Raw genomic sequence first — 17,163 nt, 5'->3', positions numbered from 1 at the left:
TGTCTGTAGTTCAATTCAATACATTTATAAATATGAAAAGAGGGCATGAATTAATGTAAAAAGAGAAATTTGGTTTAGGATGGGTATTAGAGTGTTGTGTAATAGAGTGTCTTAAGGTGTAACATGAGTATTTTGGTATTTAAATAGGGTGTACTTAGTTAATTTTATATTTTAATTAAAATATTAGGGTGTACTTAGACCATAGGGTGTACTTGTTTTCAATTTATCGACTGGGTGAGTGTACAGTGGGGTGTTGTTCTTGGCATGAATGACTCAGGTTTTAAAGTTTTAACAGTTGGAAGTGATTGCCAATGGAGACACCTGAAGCTCCCCAACCAAAATAAAACCAATAGGACGCATCGTTTACAACCAAACCAAACTGAAGGGGCCGCTCATTGGGTGGACACTATTATTAGAGATCGACAAGATTCGTTCCGTCTCTTGATCTTTGGACTGAATGCTTCTTCACTACTAGACTGCCCCGGGGAGTTTTCGGAGACTTGAAAAAAGGTTTTTGTTTTCCATTGGAACCACCGTCTGGCTGTTGGTGAGATAATAGAGGAAGCCCTTAATGTATTGGTGTTAGAAGACTTCAAGGAGCATAAATGGGAGCATAAATAAGATCGTAGTTCCCTTGAAATTTTTAAAGGACAATTCAAGTTTGAAGAATCAAATTTTGTCAGTCAGGGTTATTTTTGTTAAACTTGAGTTGCGGGGAGTGGAAAGTCTTCTTTTGTATGATATGAAAACAGAGACAATTACATGGATCGCAAATGGGCTCGGGAAAGAACCCAATTTACTGACTGGCAAGCAACATTTTGCTCCTCTTAATCACTTGATCTACAAGCCCCTTGTATTATTGCAAGTTGTCCCACGGTAGTAGTTGATATCCACAAGATACAAGATAAGTAACTCTATACTTATCTTGGTATCCCACGGTAGACTGCTCTCAAACTCTTATTTCAAAAAACAAGACCCATTCCTTCTCATGGGTATTGTAGAATGTTGTGTTGTCTATGTTGACATTGGTTAATAGAAGCAAAAGATATCAACAATGAAAATACTGATCCCCAAAATTCAAAAATTTATTGGCGAGACACAACAAGCAAATCATAATCCATACAATATCAACCGCATAAGAGGATTCAATTCAACCAAACCAAAAGTGTCCGTTCCACCATCATGAACAAGTGTAAGTGATCAATAGATTGTGATTGTTGTTGATCAACTTCCTTTTTTCTTTTCTTTTTTTGGTCTCAAATTTTAATTTATCAACATTCGTTTATTTTAATTTATGTCCTTATAAAAAAAAAATTATTTATGTCAAAATCCCATGTAGGATTATTTTCGGATTATAGTTTCATATTCCAAGTAGGATTTTGATTACTCTGCTACTTCTCACAAAATTAGATCTGTATACATACCTCCTCCTCTCCATCCCAGTGTATTTGCTCTATGTTTTCTAGGTTATGGATTCTTTTGAGGAAGAAAATCGATCAACGATGGCCAGTGAGCAATATTATATGTCGTTACATCCCAAAGTTCGATTTCAACCCAAAGATGAAGAACTGATTACACATTTCTTGAAGAGAAAAATCTCCGGCGATCCTCTCCCAATTAACATAATCATTGACGAATTGTCCTTCTATGAATACAGTCCTATCCAACTCTCACGTAAAATTTCTTTCGTTTCTTTCCTTGGTTGTTTTTTTTTTTTTGGTAGACTTTAAATTATGAGATAGCTTTTTTTTTTGTTCACAGAGATGTATGCGTTTGCAAACCAGAAAGAGATGTATTTCTTCACTCCAGTCGAACGGAAATTTACAGACTCTACTTTGCCACGACGCAAAGCTCGTAATGGGTATTGGATACCAACTAGTAAATATGAAAACATTGAACAAGGAACTGAGATAATTGGAGTGAAAAAGTCATTACGATTTTATGCTGGGCGTCATAGGAACGCTTCAACAAAAACCAACTGGACTATGTTAGAGTATATAGCTGGGGGAACGGCAGCAGTATCACAAAGCCCTTATTTTGTGAGTAACTTTTTTCCACACTATTAGTCCTAAACTATTTACGAAAGCACTTCTACTGATAAGCGTTTTTACTAGAAGCGCCATTGCACTCCTAATGTTCATTATGATGATGTCACACGTGTTTTACGATATTTCTCCTCACTTCACTTCAACATGCATGTATGATTAACTATATGCTTTTAATTCTACTGTGCAGTTGTATGATTGGGTTTTGTGCAAGGTTTATGAAGAAGAATTGAGTGCCAAGAAAGTACCAGAGTCGAGCAATCAAGGCAACGCTGCCGATGAAGAAGTTACTGGAGAGCAACTCCATCCCCATGTAGGTTTCTTTAATGATGGAAGTCAATGCGGGAACCAGTGTCCTTCAACAATTGCACTCTTTTCTAAATCATTATCATAAATAATTCATTTCTGTATATTATGTTCTTTGATCTGCAGATAAGAACTTCCCCCCTAGAAGATCTATTTGGAGCAAAAAAGAGGCGATGCTTGTCCAAGAATTCAGGCCAATTGCCCCTAACAATATGTACAAGCTCATATCGAAGGCCTTGCTTACCGGAGCTTCCCTTTGAAGTCATCATTGAGATTTTGAGCCGGTGGCCTGTAGAGTCTGTACTAAGGTTCAAGTGTGTGTGCAGGCAATGGTGTTCCACGTTTCAAGAAGAAGATTTCATTGCAAAACATTGGGTTCGGGCCAGTCCTCTACGACTTCCTTATCGATACATATGGGACTATAACAATTCGGTCAGTTTTTATGAAGAAAATTTCAAGCTTATCGGTAATTCTTGTGGCTTGTTTTTGGAGAAAAATTATTCTTCGCAAGTTTTCCGTATTAGGAATTTTGCGATGCACCAAGTACTCTACTTGCCTCATGCGCCCAATGCATACATCAACACGATGTGTTTTGTTTTGAATTTATCGACTGGTGAGTGTAAAGTGGCATATTTTTATATCAAGGGGAATTTGGACGCTGAAGTAGGACTTAAAGTTTTAACAGTTGGAATTGATTGTCAATGGAGACCCCTGAAGCTCTCCAACCAAACTATATGGGGGCAACATGAAAAATATTTGCTGAAACGACATATTCTAAAGCCAAATCAGATTGAAGGGGCTGCTCATTATGTGGAAATCATTAGAGCTGGACAAGATTTATGCCTAGAAGTCCAGTCTTTTGATCTTTTGACTGAATGTTTCGTCACTACTAGACTGCCCGAGCGGGTGTTTGGAAACTTGGAAAAAGTTTTTGTGTTCAGTTGGAACCACCATTTGGCTGTTGGTGAGATTGTAGAGGAAGCCCTTAATATATTGGTGCTGGAAGACTTCAAGGACCATAAATGGAGTGAAAATAAGATCGTAGTTCCCTATAAATTTTTAAAGGACAATCCAAGTTTGAAGAATCAAATTTGGACGCCAGTCAGAGTTATTTATGGTAAACTTGAGTTGCAGGGAGTGAAAAGTTTTCTTACTTACGATATGGAAAGGGAGATAATTACAAGGATCGAGGCCAGTAACGATCCTGACAAGGAACATTTTGCTTCACATAAACCCAGCCTCTTGACTTTTAAGGGGATGACACCGAAAAGAGTTAGGTGCGATTATTAGAGTGAAGTATGATTTCACTCACTTACATAGTGCCCAAGCCTCCTCAAGTTGGTGTTCAATCTTTTTATGGATTTTTTATGTGTTTCTGTCTTTTGGAAATTTTATTGTTATCATCATTTTTTGCATATTGTTTCTTTTTTCCATTGACTAATTTGAATTAACCAGCCTATCTTTCCTCGTATTATTTCGAATCTTACTGTGTATATCGTGCAAGCTTGAAATTAATTAATTAATTAATTAAAAGGTTAAGTATAACAGTTCGAAGATTATAGCGAAAGCATAAGGAAAAGAAAGTCCAACAAAAGAAAAGAGAGAGAAAGATGAAATGCCATTTCAGGGCTAAGTGTGACCTCAATCCTATTGGCAGTTGGTTGATTCACTCATCTTATGTTAGTATACTGCAGATGCAGAAAGTTGTGCTTTCTTTCTGTGTTGACATTGGTTAATCGAAGTAATAGGTATCAACTATCAACTTTCTTTCTTTGTCTTAGTTATTTTTTTTGATACAAACGATATTCTATACTTTAATCTAATATAAACTACGGAGAAAGGGATTTGAATTCGGGTGCAAACTGGAGAGCACATCCAATCTAGCCAACTTGGCTAAAGCCCATGTCTCCTTTTTTGTCTCAAATTTTAATTTATTATAATCTACATATGCCAGAAGAAAAAAATTGTGGAAATATTATTGTCATCCTTGAATTTGTTATTTGGTTTTCTGTGTGTAATTGGTTTCCAGTTTTTATTATTTTCCCATTCAGTTTTCTATTCCTAGTAGAATTGGGAAATATTATTTTCCTATTTCTAGTAAGATTGGCATTTTTCTCCGTAATTCTCACAAAATTAGATCCTTATTAGATTAAAGACCTCCTCCTATCCCCAGTGTATTTGCTATTTTTTAGGGCAATGGATTCTTTTGAGGAAGAAAATCAACCAATGATGAGTGTAAAGTGACATGTTTTTATCGACTGGTGAGTGTAAAGTGGCATGTTTTTATCGCAAGAGTGCAGATTTGAACGGTGAACCAGGTTTTAAAGAAGTGATCACGAATGGCGACCCCTGAAGCACAGCAACAAAACCGACATATCGCTGCTGAGGCAGCGTGTGCCGGAACAACAGTGTTTAGGGCCAAATCAGATTGCAGGGGCCGCTCTGCTCATACGGTGGAGGTTATTAGAGATGGACAAGATTTGTTCCTTGAAGTTCAGTCTCTTGATCTTTGGAATGCATGCTACTTCACTACCAGAGTGCCCCAGGGAGTGTTTGGAAACTTGGAAAAAGTTTGTGCTTTCCTTTGGAACCAACGTCTGGCTGTTGCCGATATATAGCAGGGGAAGCCCTTAATGTGTTGGTTTTGGAAGATGCAGGAGCTAGGAGCCAGGGGCCCGGCGGGTGGCCGTTTTAATAGTATAGCCGAGCGGCTATACAGGGGGTTTTTGAGCATAGCCGGGAGGCTATACTAAAGTTTTGATTAATAAAAACGCGTATAGCCGGACGGCTATACTGCTTTACGTGGCGTAGCGGGCGCAGGCCACGCGGTTTTTTTTTTGGATTATAAATAGTATAGCCGCGCGGCTATGCTCGCATTTTATTACAGAGAGATTACAGCCGAGCGGCTATACCACGGTTTTTATTAAAAAAATAGTATCGCCGCGCGGCCGACTATTTTTGATACCAGGAGGGTGATCCTATTTTTAAATTATAAACAGTATAGCCGAGCGGCTATACGAGGGGTTTTTTTAAAAAAGAAAATAGTATAGCCGCTCGGCTATATTAAGCAAAGACATCGGCGCGCGCACCTCAAAAAGAGACGTGCAGTTGTGGGCATCGCCGCATAAAGCAGGGAAAAAAATATTAAAAAAAGGGCCAGGGTCCCCACGTCGTCGTTTAAGAAGATCTGCGTGGCTCCACCAGCGTAAAGCCAAAAACTCTGAACAAATTCATTCACCGCTCTCGAGAAGCCACGACGCCACACTTCTCTCTCCCCCTCTTCTCCTTCTGCTGGTATATATCTATCTCTCTCTCTCTATAGGTTTGGATTGTATTCCTATATATTCTGCTATTTTCTCGCTAACTTTTTTTCCAAGTTCTTTTTCTTAAATTCAAATTTTCAATGCTGCTTGTTATCGCTTTCTGTTTCAGTTCATTGCCTTTTTTTTTTCCTGGTCCAGATCTCTCTTTGCGCTTGTGTATGCTTTACGTTCTGTTTGATATCGTAAATTCTTTCCCGATAAAGTTTGTGTAATTTGCTGTGTATGTGTGTATATACGTGTATAATATATATATATATATATATATATATATATATATTCAAGCTTTAAATAAAAGTCCCAAAGACCATCTATCAGTTAGGTAGATGGTATATATATATATATATACATGTGTGTGTGTGTGTGTGTGTGTGTCAGAAGAAAATAAAATTGTGGAATTATTATTTGTCAGAAAAAATGGCATCTTAGTGATGAGAAATAGTACCTAACTGTACCTCCTTCAATCTTTTATTTCTGGAAAAAAGTTATGATATTAATTTTCTGAAGATTCTTAGTTTCTCGGGGTATGCAAGTTGAGGAAATTTTGTGCTTGATAGACTAGGTTTATTGAAAGAGGAGGAGAAAGAGAGAATGTGCATGCATTTTCGATTGGAATGAAAATGGTATAGAAGCAAACTGATTATATTAATGTTTGGAATATTTTCGGTGTCATATCTTTATTGCAGTGGTTTTGCTCAGTCCTGGTGTACAACAGGCTGTACACAAAATATGTTTGATTATGGAAAACATTTGGATTAAACACCTCACTGTCAGGACTTATATCCCTTGTGCTAAACCTTTTCAATTTTGTACTTAACCCGGTTTTGAATTTCTAAATTACCTGAGTAAGCAATAGTTATGGTTCCCATGATTAGTGAATTTGACAGCCTTTTGCTAAGAACAATTATGGAGTCAGACGAGAAGCAGGATACTTTTCATGGAGTTTATCCCGAATTCGGTGCAATTTTCATGTCAAGCAGTGTGACGAAAAATGAGTGCTTTAGACGAAGACTGTTTGGCCTTCCATCTGCAAAAGGCCACTTTGTTGAGCAGGTTAAAAGAGGAATGATTTTGTTTCTGTTTGAATATGAGAGGAGAGAACTTCACGGTGTTTTTCAGGCATGCTCTGATGGGACAATGAACATTTCCCCTTGTGCATATAAGTCATCAGGAAATCAGTTTCCTGCACAGGTACCGTATGACTAATGTATGGTCATATCCTGTCATCATATATGCCCTTATATATTTTAGCTGAGAGAAGGCTTTTGTACTTCTGTTTACCTTCAGTTATCCAGTGTTTCATTTATGTTTTGGTTTATGACAATCTGATTGATTCTTGTTATTCATTTATCCAGGTAAAAGTCAAACAAATATGGTGTTGTCATCCACTTCACGAATCTGAATTCAGTGATGCAATCAAAGAAAACTATTTTTCTAAATGGAAGTTCAATTTTGGTCTCTCCAAAGCTCAGGTATTCTTCTTTCCCATTCACTCAGACCCTTATGGGATTAAGAATCACCTTCTTGAAGTATTGTATCATGGATATTTGTAGGTTCGAAGGCTTCTAACATTGTTCAGTCCACGAAAGGTAGAGGATCAATGGCCTCCAAGAGAATTAGCGAGAAGTAAAGAATCAAGCCCAGTGTACGCTACTGCTAAAGTCAGGGAAGTCGATGAAGGCAGGTCTGTATTCAATGATAAGGTAAACAATGAGCTTGATGCTGACAACAATACAGAGCCAATGATGACTCAGTATATGGGGACCTCCTTTGAGAATGTTGGAAGAGAAGATGGTGGCAGGCTGGAAAATGATAAAGTAGACAATAAGGGTGGGGAGATCATGCAGAGTGCGAATTTTGGGCGCTTTCTGGATAAAGTTGGAATGTATGAGAGGGCACAGAATGAACTTAATGTGGATATTGAACATGTGGCATCCATGTCAACAGACTATCCAAAGTTGTGTAAATCTGGATTAGGTGATGGTGCCATGGTAATGCAGGGAACGGCAGCAAACATCAATTCCTTGGATGTTGAGATTGGGCCAGCTACATCAACAGAAAATCTTGGCTATCCTTTTGAAAAAGTTAGAATTGATGATGATTCCAGATTTTTAATGAGTGGTAAGTTGCAAATTGGAAATAGTGAAGGTAATGGTTTTGGGCCAGCTATTTCATCTGAGTACCCTGCTTTCTTTGAGTCTAGTCTGGATACACCTGTCTGTCCTGGCATGCCTGTTCAAGAAGCAGGTTCTTTGATTCAAGATCAAACTAGATCAACTTCCACTGTTAGCCATCAAATGGAGCTGCAAATCACTAGCCATTCTTATACAGCATCCTACAGAGATGCGATTGTCACCAGCACTCTTCCCTATGATCCTGATGCTCTTACTCTGAACCATCCATGCTCACCATTGACGGGGGTCAATCACAGTTCAAATTCTGTTCAAGATTGTTATGACCAAGCTGGCATTCCTTCCTTGAGAAATCAGGCATATTCTTTGTATACTGAGCCAAACACAACAAATCTAAGCTTAGGTGACACTTCTAAGTTTGATGTTCGTGTCCCATTCACAGCACCTGACCATTATGAGCTCTCATGTCACAGGAACATCATGCCTTTTCCAGGGACGGCATACTCTGAAGAAATGGCTTTAGAATCCACTGGAAAAAATAGTTATGGAGAACCATTTTTGAAGCCTTCTTTAGCACCTGAAACTTCATCAGAAATTGGAAGTAATCAGAGGGAAATCAAGAGGCCTTCATCTTATCCTTCCTTTGTGATTGATCATGGACATTCTGTTGCATCACAAGACAAAATTGACCATGAAATAGCACATAAGGTGAGATTCGAACCATTCACTTCTAATGTAGCTTCACCAGAGGAGCTTGAGTGCCAGTTTCAACGCCGCGTTCATCCTGGTGATCGGGGCAGTGTGAATAACAGAAGTGTGTTTTCTCGTTTGGGTTTGAATTCAGATAAGCATGTCAAAAAGAATAGTAAAGATGCTGCATATGAGGAAAATGATAAGGATTCATCAGTGGATGAAGTCATGTCAATGCTGAGCAAGAGTCTCTATGACTGGGTGAAGTCAAAAAAATCTAAACCACCTACTAGACGACATGATGTAGAGAAGTTGAAGAATAAAAAGCAGACCACAGTGCACTCTGAGTTGGATAGTAATTCTGAGTTGGATAGTAATTACTTGGAAATGATTTCAGATAAGTCAAACATGATTTCTGCTACACCCACTGAAGACAAAGATGATCAAAGGAGTGAAGAGATACCATTTGTGGATTTTAAGCGGCGGAGCAAATTGCGGAAATTTAATGGTGATGACAAAGCTAGAGCGAATGATGAAAGTGCAGGAAGTGACGGAGTCTTGGGTGGGCAGTACAAGAGAAGGAAGCTGATCAGGCCGAACTTCAGTGACAACGAGCCACTTGATGATAAAAGGAAAATTGCAAACACTTCTCTGATTGTACAAGTATCGTCAAAAGAGCCTCTTCATGATGTTGGCAGCCCAATTGCTAGCCTTGCAACTAATCCTAACATTCAGAATGACCTTGAGCATAAGGATCCTCTTTTAAACAGATTGCCTCAAGATTGTTATGAGAACAGTCAGTTCACTGTGAAGGAGTCAGCCCTGCAAATACCTAAACCAAATTCTGGAACAGCAAATGAATTTTCTGTATTTGAATGCAGCAGAGGCAATGAACTGGAGTTGCTTCCAAGAGTCGAACTTTGTCTAAACAATGCTGATCTTAGTATCGGTAATGTAGGCAGCTCAAGGAATCTGCACTCTGAGTTGGAAAGAGTAGCCAAAGAAGTTGCAATTTGTGTAGATGCTGGTATAGGTAATAACCACCACGGATCCAATGATATACAGTCTGACGCATCTCTTAACACTGATGGTTGCTTCGACAAACAAGAACCATCTCAAGAGCACAGATCCAGTAAACTGTCTGAGGCATTTTTGGCACTGCCGGTCGCCTCAACAAGCCAAAACCTTCTCAGGAAGTTCGGGACCTGAATGTCCAATTTGGAGAGAGACTTTTTATACTTAGTAATGGTCTCAAAAACTTTGAACGTGATGCTTCTAAGCATCTGGGTGAAAAGAGGGATGTTCTTCCAATCAGCAAGGGTATTGTTTGCAAAAGTTCTGACATTGGTACTTCTGAGAATGTGGAAGAGAGGAATGATGTTCTTCCAAGCAGTCGTAGAGTCAGAAAAGGCGAACTCAGGAGAGCCTACGACCGCTCTGAAACTGATACTTCTAAGCATGTGGTCGATAGAAAGGATGTTCTTCCAGTCAGCGGCTGTAGCAAAAGCTCTGACACTGATACCTCTGAGCCTGTGGAAGATAGGAAGGATGTTATTCAAAGCAGTGACGGAGTCAGAAAATGTGAACTCAAGACAACCTACAACCGCTTTGAAATTGATACTTCTAAGCATGTGAGCAGTCAGAAAGATGCTCTTCCAATCAACGGTGGTAATGTTTGCAAAAGCTCTGACATTGGTACCGCTTTGAATGTGGAAGACAGGGAGGGTGCTCTTCAAAGCAGTGGCGGAATTAGAAACTCTGAACTTAAGACAGCCCACAATCCAAGTACAAGATTAACTCGTGATTTTGAGTTTGATGATGCTTCTGCAAGTGTTGACAGTGAAAGAGAAAACAAGAGGCTGTGGAGTATTTTAACCTCCAGGTTGAATAATCTGAAGAATGCTCAACAACAGTGACAAGCTCCTGGATTTTGGTCGATGCCATTTTTGCGTAGGCTCTCTTATCTTGGTTATGAATTCAAGTACTTTTTTTTGGATATGTTGACTGGAATTTTAACTTTCAAGTAGTCGTCGGGTGTGTCTGCTGGTTTTGTGGGTGATGATGACTTCAAAATGAACGTTGTCAATCCGCTAGTTTTGAGGGCTCACCTCAATCTTGCGCTTTGGCAGGAACAACGAAATTCAATCTCGATGTTATTAATGAATATATATATATATATATATATATATAATGCTTATGGTGCCGTACATTGTTTGTACTAATATGACTGCTCTTATACCCACAGTTTCAATTTTGAGAACGGTCCATCTCCATGTATGTTTTTACTTGTTGCATAAGTTTTCAAGCGTAGGAAGACTTTAAACTGGTTGAAGAAAAAAAGAAAGGAATGCTCGGAATTAGAAAGGTGCGCACAGAACCACCATAATTGTTCAAACTGTTCAAATGAAATCAATCCAAGCGATTTAGGTTCGATTTTTACATTAAAAAAATGGAATCTTAGATTGAACCAAATCAGAATGCAATTAGATTAGTTTGGTTTGGTTTGAGACATGGCTTTTCTCTTGGTTACTATGTTTCATCTACAATGTTGATATCTATTTCTTCATCTTCAATAGTAAAGAGTTTTGTCAATTATTGTTAAATTTGCATTATTAAATGTTTGCATAATTGTTTGGGTAGGGAAATGACCTAACCAAATCGGCGACATTAATTTGATTCGATTGTGCTACTAGTTTGAGGTAAAAAAAAAAACCTAACCACAACAAGATAAAGAAAAAATGGGAGATCGTGTTTTTATTTTGGCGGAAAAGAGTAGGAACATCAAAAAGTGAGATTTTTGAACAATTTCCTTTATTGTATTACTGAAAAAGACTGCAATTGTGAAAGCGGGCAGTTATTTGCTCTCTCTGTCTCTCACCTGAATCTCTCTCTCTCTCTCTCTCTCTGCCCTCTTCCGATGACACCCAAACCTCGCAACCCCAAAACGGACCCAAAATGCTGAGAAGCATTCGGTCGCGACGGCCCCACCGAACCCGTTACGGTGTTTACATCTGCGCCGTTATCTCCGCCCTCCTCCTCCTCCTCTCCGTCTCTCTCCTCTACACTCGCCTCTCCCACTCCGAATCTCACCACTTTCACTACCGCCACCAGAACCCCAATGCTCAATACGGCGACGTTTCTCTCACCAACCCCCTCATCTCTGACGAGCTGAACGACGGCGTTTCCATCGCCACTGAGGACAAGATCGACGAGCTCGATGACGTCGTAGAAGAGACACCTAAAGACGAGGAAGTGGAGGACGAGGAGGATCCGCAATCCGACATTTCTCAGTCGAAGGTTTCTGGGTATGTATTTGATCATGTAACTGGGGTTATTAGGAGGGGTTTCAATAAGCGTAAAATTGAGGATTGGGACGAGGATTACAATGGGTTTACTGCGGGACTGGGTGCACTGGATAAGAGTAAGGTCGCGTTTGGATCTGATGATGTGCCTGTGGATATGGAGGTGCGGAGGAGGATGAGTGAGGTTGTGGGCATTGAGGACGCGCTTTTGTTGAAGGTGGGAAGGAAGGTTTCGCCGTTGAGGGAAGGCTGGGGAGAGTGGTTTGATAAAAAAGGCGACTTTTTGAGGAGGGATAGGATGTTTAAGTCCAATCTGGAGATGCTGAACCCTTTGCACAATCCAATGCTGCAAGACCCTGATGCGGTTGGCGTTACTGGGTTGACTAGGGGTGATAAGGTGTTGCAGAAATGGTGGTTGAATCACTTTAAGAAGGTCCCATTTACCGGGAAGAAGCAGTTGGGAGTTTCAGGGAGGGCCCGAGAAGTGAAGCTTTATGAAAATGGCGGTGAGGGTGGGAAAAAGGGGAGTAGTAGTGGAGATGGTGTTGTGAATGTAAGTGGAATAGGTGAAGGAACAGAGCTTGATGAAAATGAGCTTGATGAAAATGAGAATGATAGGAAGGCCGGTAAGGATTTGAATTCTGGTGCAAATGGAAAATCTAATACAGATAGAAATTTATCCTATATGAGTAATGCGACTGATAAAGAGATTGGGAACACTGTTGAACAAATTAGTGATTCTGATCAAGTGGGTGGCTTCAAAGATGAGTTTTCAGGTGTTATATATGCAGATGGCAAGAGATGGGGTTACTATCCCGGTTTGAGTCCCTTTTTATCATTCTCGGATTTTGTAGATACATTTTTCAGGAAGAGGAAATGTAATATGAGGGTATTTATGGTGTGGAATTCTCCGCCTTGGATGTATAGTGTTCGACAGCAGCGGGGACTTGAGAGTTTACTCTCCCATCATCGAGATGCCTGTGTTCTAGTGTTGTCTGAGACAATTGAGCTTGATTTCTTTAAAGATAACTTTGTAAAGGACGGGTAATTTCTCGAAATTTGCTTATTTTAATACATTTATTTGTTGATATGCTAATCTACATTTTGTACTGAGGTAATTCTTTTTCAATAGTTATAAAGTTGCTGTTGCAATGCCAAACCTTGATGAATTACTAAAGGATACTCCGACCCACGTATTTGCTTCTGCCTGGTTTGAATGGAGAAAGACAAAGTATTATGCTACTCATTACAGTGAGCTTGTCCGCCTTGCTGCTCTCTACAAGTAAGCTTGTTTAGTTGCATAGACATCTTTATATGGAGTAGTGAGTTTTTTGACACCACTTGTGACTGTTGTGAACTTTTTTATTTGGTACAGTATTGGTAAACATGCACAAAAATATATCTATAGTCATAGATCTAGAACTTATGTGGGCATTACTGATCATATTTCTGAAGAGAATGCATGAGTAATCAAAGTTTTAAAATTTTTTATTTTAACAAAGCTGTATACTAAAAATATAGTCGCACAAGGGAGATTAACTGATTTCTTCCCCTGTTTTGGAGTGTGGAGGGAAAATATGAAATGTTTTGTCTGCAAGATATCATCCCTCCAAATTATTCGGAAAATTTCATTCCCCTTGCTCCATTCCACTTCCATAAATTTTTTTTTGACAAATAAATTTTAAGTCAGTTACAGAGATGTCATATTGTATTTGCTTAGGTGGTTGAGTTTTATAAGACTGCAACTTTTGTTAAGATGAGAAGTTCAATTTTAACGCAACACAAGATGAGTTAATTTGCCTGCTGAACATCTCTTGGAATACTTGATGTGTGTGTTAAATTTTTATTTTCCATGAATTCAGTATGGCCATTACCTTCCTTTCTGATATTATCAAGTAAGCGTGTGTAGGCTACCTTGAATAGGATAGTACACTATACATAACTTCAACATTTTTCTGTTGAGGGTAAATATCAATCTAACTTCAGTTATTCGTTTTCTGTTGCATTTCCAGATATGGCGGAATATACCTTGATTCTGATATCATAGTCCTGAAGCCATTATCTTCACTTCGCAATTCTGTTGGTAAAGAGGATCAACTTGCTGCAAGTTCTTTGAATGGTGCTGTTATGGCATTTGAGAGGAACAGGTATTAAAATACTATATTGGGCAAAATCATTTTGAATTGGACAAATTATATTAAATATTTTTATGGTGAGGTTCTTTTGCATTCTTGGGTTAAGTAAGTAGCTTTTATGGGTACATTGTCTAGAGTTCACTCGTAATGCTTTCCCTTCACCTCATCTATCCTGTTGGTTTAGGAATTCATAAGCAGGAGCCATGGCTTTCTAGAATTTCTTTTTCACATTGCACTGAGCCAATAAATTTTTCTATTAATGTTCTTGGGGGAGACATTATAGGTTTTGGCGGATATTAAGTAGCATTGTTTAATACAGTTACATTTGTGTGTGTGCACTGGGCTATATGTTCATATGTATTTAGTTACTATTCATCTTATGCATCTCAAAATTGTTGATGAACTGCAAAACCTTTATTGAAAAAACTCTGGAGAAACAGAGTCCAGGGTTAGAAGATATTTGCATTTAAAATTAGGAAATTGAGTTATACTTCGCAATTTTTAATGGCATTTATGTCTCCATTTATTAACTTTTTTGTTTATATAATTTTGAGTGGCACTGTTGGGGAGGATTTTGAACTACTATATCAAATTGTGTGAAAAAAGTTTGGATTTGAGATTTTTTTCACGTTTGCATGCAGTCCCTTCATAATGGAGTGCTTGAAAGAGTTTTATATGACATATGATGATACTCGTTTGAGATGGAATGGGGCTGATCTGTTGTCAAGAGTTGCACGAAGGTTTTTGGGTGTTCGTAATAAATCAGTTAGACAGCTGCAATTGAAAGTGCAACCTTCTTTCATCTTTTTCCCAATTACTCCTCAGAATATCTCAAGGTAATCTTCTGGTTAATTTTCTCCAAAGCTGGATGAGTGTTGCAGGGTGTGCTTTGAGAGTGAATCGATATTCACTGTAGATCACCAATCACATCCCACAGCTGTCCTGCAACATTCATCCCTCATTCGAGAACGCCCCTGACGTTCTGATTTCTTACTCCTTTTATGCCTTATATGGATGCATGAGGTGTGGGTGCATTTTGCTCGTATAATTTTTTGAGTATGTGTGCTATTTTTTCCTTTTCAGTTTGTCTTTGAGTTCTTATGGTGTCATTTTTACTCAAATACCACTATTAGAAGTTTATTTTTCATAAGAGCAAAACTATTAACAAGGGTGTTTCTTTAAAGAAGATCAAGTACAGTAAATCACGCAATGCTACTATTCTGAAACTAATAAAGCTACCTCAGAAGGCATGCTGTCCACCAATGTTGTCTTTGAATTAACAGTTCCTTTCTTAGCTTGATCTCCTATTTAGCTGACAAGCGAATCATACGGTCATGAATGGTCAAGAGCTCCATTGCTTTTTCATAGAAGATAGGCCAAAGTCAGAAGTTCTAAGATTAGTTAGTTTATTTTTATCAATGGTTAATGCTCAATAGTTTATAGAAGGCAGGTAACAGGTGTTATGATTATGGTACTGTTAGCTTTGACCGAACGCAAGTTTGATTTGTCTTTTCACTCACTGATAGCATGCAAGTTTGGGCAAAGCATGCACATGCATTAAGGGTGACTGTTTTTGTTCACGCACTTGATAAATTGCCTTTGTTAGTGAGCTGGGAAACTGAATTTCTTCAAGCATTTTTGTAACTTGCTACGTGCCGGATGGGCAAAGGCTATGTGAGCTAAAGAGTTCTGTAATCATTGGAAAAATCAAATACTCTTCAACATTTTTGGCTTTTATTTAGCAGTTTGTCATTTCTGGTTTACAAATCTCCCATGGCACTTTCCTCCTTTATGAATTAACCCAATTGAATTCAAACAGATATTTCACTGCACCGACAACAGAGACTGAAAAAGCTGAACAAGATGCTCTGTTCAGAAAGATTCTAAATGAATCGTTGACATTCCATTTTTGGAACAGCTTGACATCTTCTCTCATTCCAGAGCTAGAGAGCCTTGCTACCAGGCTTATTGACCATCCTTGTATCCGATGCACTGATGTTTTGTGAATTCACTTGATTCCTCTATTTGGTCAATACTGGAGGTCTAGATAACATCCAAGCTATTACACTTCTGGCTGATGATTAACAGATTGGTGTTGACCTGCGTTGGTGATCTGACAGTGGTTTGGGGACATGAAAGCGCAAGCCTGTTGTTGTGGTGATTGTGTATCTTCTTTGTATGCTCATGATAAAAAATTAAAAAAAAGAAGGGGTTTTTTCCTTTAAATTAAAAAGAAAAAAGAGTTGGAGTTGCTTAGGTGGCTTTTTGTTGTTAAATCATTAGTCTATGCCATTCTTCTTCATAGTGTAGAGTATCTCTGATCAAAGGTTTAAAATGCTATATTTGTTTAAGATAGTGGTTCGGCAAATCATTCACCTGTATTAAAAGAGATAATTTGTTACTTGTCCACATGGAAATATAGAAAGATGCCTTATTCTTTATTTATTTTCCCATGATTCTCTCTCTCTCTCTCTCTCTCTCTCTCTCTCTCTCTCGCTCTCTCTGCACAGTGATGCAATGTGTTCTTGCTGATGCTTTCATATTTAAAAGTTGTCCAGGGTCAAGTTTTTTAAGCATGGATTCCTTGAAATTGTCCAAGCTTGCAAGATACAAACCACGTGTGCGCTCCGCATACTTGATGGTTCCTGCCAGAAACAGGAGGATTGTTTTGTTGGTGGGAAATGATTGAATGAAGACATTATGCATGGCAGCTATTACTTGGAATATGAGGCGAAGAAAATGCCTTAGCTACAGCGTGTTATCTTCAAGAGCAAACGCATTAATGGTGTAACGAGAATCGGAGACCAAAATGCCAAAAGATCCTCATTGTTACTGCCTGGACCTCGCCCATCGCCTTGGTCTGGGCCCTGTTTTTTTTCAGATTTTTTTTCCTGACTTGAAAGAAAACTAACCTCACGCTGTCGCCTCCACCAAATTCAAGAAAATCAAGCTCTTTAATTACCAGAATATCTCACTTGGATAATAACCAATCCAGGTAGTTAGTGGGAAGGTATGGTATGAAAGGGTGGAAGGAAGGTTGCAAGAATATTGTGCCAGATAAATTATGGCAAGTTTAGACCAATATGCAAGAACAGAGAGAGAAATTAACTGAAGAAACAGAGCTCACAGGTATTCTTTTCTTCTTCTTCTTATTCTATTTCATTTTTTACCTGTTAAAACAGAGAAATGGCTTCGAGGCAAAATGCATAGTAGAAATCTGAGTCTTTTGAGCA

General features: G+C 38.7%; 4 protein-coding genes across 4 annotated transcripts; all 4 read left to right on the top strand.

The window, feature by feature from the left end:
• The first annotated feature begins 1,502 nt into the window (after positions 1 to 1,502).
• Positions 1,503 to 2,439, top strand: LOC148918600 (NAC domain-containing protein 2-like). Its single transcript, XM_089048664.1, has 3 exons — positions 1,503 to 1,674; positions 1,762 to 2,039; positions 2,236 to 2,439. The coding sequence occupies exons 1-3, from the start codon at positions 1,503 to 1,505 to the stop codon at positions 2,437 to 2,439; spliced, it is 654 nt and encodes a 217-aa protein (XP_088904790.1).
• Positions 2,432 to 3,718, top strand: LOC148918599 (putative F-box protein At3g10240). Its single transcript, XM_089049151.1, has one exon. It carries the CDS (start codon positions 2,460 to 2,462, stop codon positions 3,639 to 3,641), a length of 1,182 nt encoding a protein of 393 aa, XP_088905277.1. The 5' UTR covers positions 2,432 to 2,459; the 3' UTR covers positions 3,642 to 3,718.
• Positions 3,719 to 5,508: 1,790 nt separating this feature from the next.
• On the top strand, positions 5,509 to 10,657 carry LOC103325442 (DCD (Development and Cell Death) domain protein). The gene is given in 5 exon segments (XM_008227604.3): positions 5,509 to 5,645; positions 6,547 to 6,862; positions 7,027 to 7,143; positions 7,225 to 9,640; positions 9,643 to 10,657. Coding segments are annotated over 4 exon segments (3,585 nt in total). The 5' UTR covers positions 5,509 to 5,645; positions 6,547 to 6,577; the 3' UTR covers positions 10,410 to 10,657.
• A 520-nt stretch (positions 10,658 to 11,177) lies between these two features.
• Positions 11,178 to 16,375, top strand: LOC103325441 (alpha 1,4-glycosyltransferase family protein). Its single transcript, XM_089047961.1, has 5 exons — positions 11,178 to 12,839; positions 12,928 to 13,077; positions 13,808 to 13,942; positions 14,572 to 14,766; positions 15,750 to 16,375. The coding sequence occupies exons 1-5, from the start codon at positions 11,449 to 11,451 to the stop codon at positions 15,934 to 15,936; spliced, it is 2,058 nt and encodes a 685-aa protein (XP_088904087.1). The 5' UTR covers positions 11,178 to 11,448; the 3' UTR covers positions 15,937 to 16,375.
• Positions 16,376 to 17,163: the final 788 nt, after the last annotated feature.

The sequence above is a fragment of the Prunus mume genome, linkage group LG3, assembly GCF_029339155.1.
Source record: "Prunus mume cultivar Tortuosa linkage group LG3, ASM2933915v1, whole genome shotgun sequence".
Classification (NCBI taxonomy): domain Eukaryota; kingdom Viridiplantae; phylum Streptophyta; class Magnoliopsida; order Rosales; family Rosaceae; genus Prunus; species Prunus mume.
The sequence above is the reverse complement of the archived record's forward strand: the minus strand, read 5'-3'. Positions and strand labels throughout refer to the sequence as shown.